General features: G+C 40.8%; 1 protein-coding gene across 4 annotated transcripts in view; it reads right to left on the bottom strand.

Moving 5' to 3' along the window:
• Lpxn (leupaxin) overlaps positions 1-6,000 on the bottom strand; it is a 33,216-nt gene that overhangs the window by 4,290 nt on the left and 22,926 nt on the right. For all 4 annotated transcript variants that reach the window (XM_031389811.1, XM_031389812.1, XM_031389810.1 and 1 more), the window contains 3 exons: positions 3,343-3,510; positions 2,417-2,590; positions 2,221-2,302 (listed from right to left, as the gene is read on the bottom strand). In XM_031389811.1, the coding sequence (XP_031245671.1) occupies positions 2,221-2,302; positions 2,417-2,590; positions 3,343-3,510 (424 nt within the window). The remainder of the gene's footprint in view (positions 1-2,220; positions 2,303-2,416; positions 2,591-3,342; positions 3,511-6,000) is intronic.

Raw genomic sequence — 6,000 nt, 5'->3', positions numbered from 1 at the left:
AAAAAAAAAAACAGAGAAACAAAGCAGCCATGGTGACACTGAGACACACACGTTTGTATCATCTGTGAAGCAGAGACAAGCGGTATCTTAATAGACAAACAGCCAATTCTACCTGGCAAGCTTTCAGGCCTTACCTCAAAAACAAACAAACAAATAAACAAACAAATAAGGCAGCTGAGGACTAAAACCTAACTTGCCCGCCAGCATCTATATGCATGTGTGCACTTGGGAGGTATAGGGAAGAGGGTCAGGATTAAGTCTGAAGCCAACCTGAGCTACATGGCACTGCGCTCCAAAAACAAAACAAAACAAAACAAAACAAAAGTGGGGGGAGTGTCAAGACAATTCAGAAAAAAATTCTTTGCAAGCAGCTAAAAGTAGGTCACATAGAAAAGATAAAAGAGGGCTGATGAAACAGCTCGGGCTGATTGAGGACCTATGCTCAATCACTGGGGCCCACATGGCAGGAGAGACTAACTCACACTTGTCTTCTCACCTCGACATATACATCATAGTATGTTCAAACTCACACACAAAATAAAAATGGAATAAAAATTTGGATATTATAAAAAATGAGAATAAAATCTTAATGAAAACCTTTCAACTATGGAAGAGGAATTACATCTTACAAATTACAAGTGCAAACAGTCCCCACTATATATTAACATAATTCCCATAGACTTCTAATTTCAGGCAAGTTAAGGGCAGTGACAGGATAAAAACATGTAAGGAATCATCTAAATTATAAAAGGATCAGAAAAAAGGGGGAGGGGAATGTCCTATAAAAATATCAGTAAGAGTTCTGTTTGTTTTTACATAAATTATAGGAGTGGCCTCTAATGTGACAGAAGTAAGACTGAAAGAAACACCCATTTCATTGTTGGGGTCCTCAGCATGAGCACTCTAGGAACTGAATGCAAAGTTTGGGACAAGATTGGCTCAAAGTCTCAAAAGCCATTAGAAGATCAGATGCCCCACCCTGTCACAAAACACAGGGATTACTTGAAACGATTTAGTAGAAGCTCAGGATGCTCTAGCACACCTATGAACTAAGTTGAGTTCTCCACTGGCAACGGAAAATGCAATTAAGAAAAGCTGGCAAATGATAGCTTCCCTGGAGCTGCACTTCTGCCCTGCCCAGGCTCTCCCACCTGTTTAAAATCAGTGGGTCAAAAATCAAACCAACCAGCAAACAAACACTAAAAAACTAAAAAGTTCTCCCAAATCAACAACAAAAAGTCATCAGTGTGAAAAGGATCCTTGTCAGAAGCAAGTGGGTAAAGTGAGGCAGATGAGAGACTGAGGAGGAAGCTTATAGGTTATAGGGTCAGGACACACATTGTACATGTATGGAGTTAGCAAAAAACAGGGATCAGAACACAGAGGATCTGAAGAGAAAGGTAGCAACAGCAGATTCCAGGGGTAATTTGGGGAGAAGGAGCAGAGTGACTGCTGCTTAGCAGGAAGACAGAAAGCACTTCAGCTTGGAGCAGGAGGGTGGGCCTCTCTTGCCAAATCACCAATCAAATAAAATGAACAGGATGCATTATCAGATACAGCTGTGTTTTGAAAAGAATCTCACAGTTCTATCAGGTAAATTAGTGATAAGGACAGATAGAGGAAAGAAATTCAGATGTTAACTCCAAGGGGAAACAATGGGTTCATGTATTTAAGTGATATGAACACATTGTGGGGAGAGAAGGGTGCAGGGGTGGGGGGAGCAGTTTCTGTGAGTATAGCGTGCGTGTATATGGGTCATGACAACCTCGGGTGGCAGTCCTCTCTTTCCATGCCGGAGACAGTCTCTTGGTTGCAGAGTGTGCATGAGGCTGGCTGGCCTTCGGGCTTCCAGGGATTCTTCACCTCACATCCCTGGTGAACACCTGCTGCCATGTGCTCCAGGCCTAGCTTTTAAGCATGTCCTAGGGATTCAGACTTGGGCCTTCTTCATATTGGTACAGCAAATGCTTCACCTACCAAGTTATCTACTGAGGCCACAGTCTGTTTTTAAATGATGAATTTTTACTTCTTTAATTTTAAAAAAAAATCAATATAAACAAAACTTAGTAATGTTGGGGAAAGGTACAGAGATGGCATCTAGGTGTGAAATGGACTTGTGACAGTGCTGAGAAACAAAACTCAGCAGACAGCAGTCCCCAAGGAACAGTGCTGTTGGCCTTCCCATCTCCTCCCTTTCGGTTGGCTGTAGCCCCCTCCTACCTTCTGCACCAAACACATCTCCACAATGAGAGCAGAAGAAGTGCTCTGGGTGCCATGTCTTATTCATTGCTGTCAGCACTTTCTGAAAACAGGACACAGAGGTATTAGAAGGCTTCAGAGTTGTAAAGCGTGCCCAGGGCACTTCATGCATGGTCAGACAATATGTGAAAGCTGGCAGGGGTGGGACTTTACTTACATCTGTGATGGGAGCAGCACAGTAGGCACAGCGTGGAGAGAACAGGTGGTGGTAGTCTTTTGAGCAGTAGGCCAGGCCACTCCGTTCAAAGAAGGGACTGGAGCCAAGCTCCTCCTTGCAGTGAGTGCAGACAAAATGCTCTGGGTGCCAGGACTGCCCCAGAGCATGGATCACCTAGGAACATCATAGAGCCTGACATGGCAGTGCAGCAGAATGTACCTCTAGAGAGCACTCTGCATGCTGCATTTCATATAGACAGCACCTCCTGGGTTATATAATTACAAGGCTCAGACCTAGGTTGCACTAAGTCTATCTATGACCATGCTTAAAGGGTAGTAAGAGAGATGTAACAACCAGACTGATCAAGAAGCCAGGCAGATACTACTCCTCAGATTTGAGCTCCTTGTCTCTCATCCTTCTGGAGTTAGATCAGAAAGCTCTGTTTATGGGTTTGGTCATAATGATTCAGAGTAATTCCCAGTATCTCTAACTTAAATTTACATTTAGCTGAAATTGCATCAAGTAAAGCTAAGTCCAAGAATGTCTGAAGAAAGGGAGCAGTGAAAAAGATAATTGCAGTAGTGGCAGTGAATAAAAAATGATTAAGAATTCAAACTGGGAAGCTAGACTGTCCTGGACTCAAATGTTCCCTTTGCTTCTTACTTACTAGACCTTGGACTTGCCAGCTAATGTCACTGAGCTCTTGACTTCCTTGCTTTTGCAAACGGTACTCTAATAAAACCTCCTTAACAGGTTGATTCAAGTATTAAATGCAGGAGTACTTATAAAACACTCAGTTCAGTGCCCATATTACTATAAGCAGCCAGTAACAAGTACTCCAACATCTTATAATATAAATAGAAAGAGGCATCCTTGGACACCCACAAACACAGATGCTATTGGCCTGACATCCTAGATCACCCCACCTTCCCAGCAATTGGTTTCTGGCAGGAAGCACAGTAGCCCTTGGGGACTGTGGCAATCCCAAGATCTTGTAGTTCCTGTTCCAAGTCTCCAAGCATTGAGTCCAGAGATGCCTTGTGATCCTGCTGGTCTGGCAAAGGTTCCCTGCTGATATCTGCTTTCACCGAAACCTGGGACAAGGAAAGAACCACAAAGAGAAATCAGCCTTTGTTCATCATTATTCTTTTTGACATCTGCTATATAACCTATCAGTTCATATCCAATGACCAATCTTGTCTTCCCCTAACCTTCCTTCAAGTGCTGGAGACACCCAACATAAACATGAATAAAAACACTTTTATTTCTATTTCATTTTAAATTCCTTGGCCAAAATGATATCTGATTTGGCATTTATTTGTAAATCTTCTGGCTGCCAAAAGTTGAGTGTATGAAGTCTTTGTAGCTCTTACAGTGACCTAGGTTAAAACTAGTTATTTCTTCCTTTTATTTATTTATTAATTGCCAAATTTGTTCCACTCAGAATACTAAGAATTTGTTATAAAGAAATATATAAAAATAATGAGTTTCTAATCTCAAGGAATTTTCATTCTCTGAATGGCAGGTAATAAACATGTTTCATGTCAGATAAAGATAAGATATACGTTATGAGATTAATGTGCTGGAGTGTAGTGTGCTAAGTACCAATTGACTAAGGACAGTTGGCTCTGAGGAAGCATACTTGAGCATATGTACTCAAGAATCCAGAAATACTGGCATTAGTGAGATTGTCATTCCAGAGAGAGAAGGCCCAAAGGATGAAACCATTTGGCATATTAAAAGGAAAGTTACAGGATCAACAGAGCCAGAGCAGAAGACCTAAGACTGAACACACAGAAGACTGTATGGAGAAAAGAAAAGATTATCTAGGTCCTTTACGGAAAAAATGTATCTCATCTAACAAGGTGCTGAGTGTGACTGGCATGCAGCTGATCTGAGACTGAGGAAACCAAATGTGGAGGAATACTTTGTAATGATGTGTGTGGTATTTGAGGCCAGTTAAGAGAGAGGGTAGTGAGACTACCTATGGATTAGATTTATTCAAATACTGATCCAAACCAATTACTACAAATCATTCAAGCCAGCCTAACACACACACACACATACCTTTTCCCTTCAACATTTCATGTCCTTTTCATCATGGGCTGCTGCTACCATCTAGCTACTTAATGATTATTTTATCAGACAGATACAGTGTCTCTCCCCTGTCTCCCCATCAATTGTTTATCATCAAACCGACATTCAAAGCTTCACACCCAACTACCCTCACTTGGTCTTCCCAACTACATCTTCTATTTCACAGTTAGAAGCCTCACTGTTGAAACAGGCAGGCTCCCAACATTCTCCTGAATTTTTCAGACAATATCTGCCTACAGGCCTCTAGTTATTCAATCTTTACTGTCTGGAATAGCCTCATATTATTTTACCATGCAAAAGCTTATTTCCCTCAAAAAATTGATCCTTAAACAAAATTCTTTCCTGTTTTATATAATGGAGATTAGTGTTTGTGAGTTATCCATTCACAGGGTTAACATCTAGAAGTACCAAAATAGTTACTAATTTTACATTTGAAAAATAACTAAGTAAGAATATTCTTCATATCTACATCTTTTTGCTTGCATATTCTAAAATACATCTGGATACATATGTAAGATGCAGTATATTCTGATGACCAGCAGGGGGCAGAATGGGACAATCCGAGACTTAAGACATGGAAATGGTTTTACTGTAGATATTTTTGTACTTTTGATTTTTATACAATGTATATGGATTATTTCTAAAACATACATTGTAAGTTAAATTTTAAATATACCAAGATACACTTTAAATCAATCAGAAAACACAGCATAAATTTCCTAATGATTGTTGTTCTAGCATTGTTAAGTATGCAGTGCAAAGTGTCAATTCATTCAACTTTAGCATAGATATTAGCTAATTGTAAAGTATTAGCCATCAGAGAACCTTGTCTGTGACATTTATTCATCTGTCCCTCCAACAACTATGTGCTAGGATTTTGAGAGTTTCATATCTTGTCCCTGCCCCCTTTTAACACATACATTTTAACAGTCTCCCTTAAACATTTCATACTGATTTCATGGGTATGCATCTTAACTTCCAATAAGGTTTAAAATGGTTAGATTCTCTGTATTAAGAATTCTAGATCTGCTGGGCGTGGTGGCACAAGCCTTTAATCCCAGTACTTGGGAGGCAAAGGCAGGTGGATTTCTGAGTTTGAGGCCAGCCTGGTCTACAGAGTGAGTTCCAGGACAGCCAGGGCTACACAGAGTGCCTCGGAAAAACCACACACACACACACACACACACACACACACACACACACACACAAAGAATTCTAGATCTACTTCCTTGATAAATGCTTAAGGCTCCTTATCTGGTTTCTGCTTTCTGCCAGTACTCATGAGTTTGCCATTTTCACTCTACAGACAAGAACAAAGAGCAGATTTTATCTCCGTATGGGCTCAGAACTTATCCTTCCCACCTTGGCTTCCCTTGCTCCATCCCAGACTGCTAACTGGCCTCTTTGTCCTGCTCAGTCATGTGTCTTCAACAGCCCTTCTGCATGATCATGCCTTAAGTGCCCTTGGGACTTTCCAACTCTTATCA

This window comes from Mastomys coucha, unplaced genomic scaffold, assembly GCF_008632895.1.
Source record: "Mastomys coucha isolate ucsf_1 unplaced genomic scaffold, UCSF_Mcou_1 pScaffold21, whole genome shotgun sequence".
NCBI lineage: Eukaryota > Metazoa > Chordata > Mammalia > Rodentia > Muridae > Mastomys > Mastomys coucha.
This window is presented reverse-complemented; position numbering and strand designations above follow the sequence as displayed.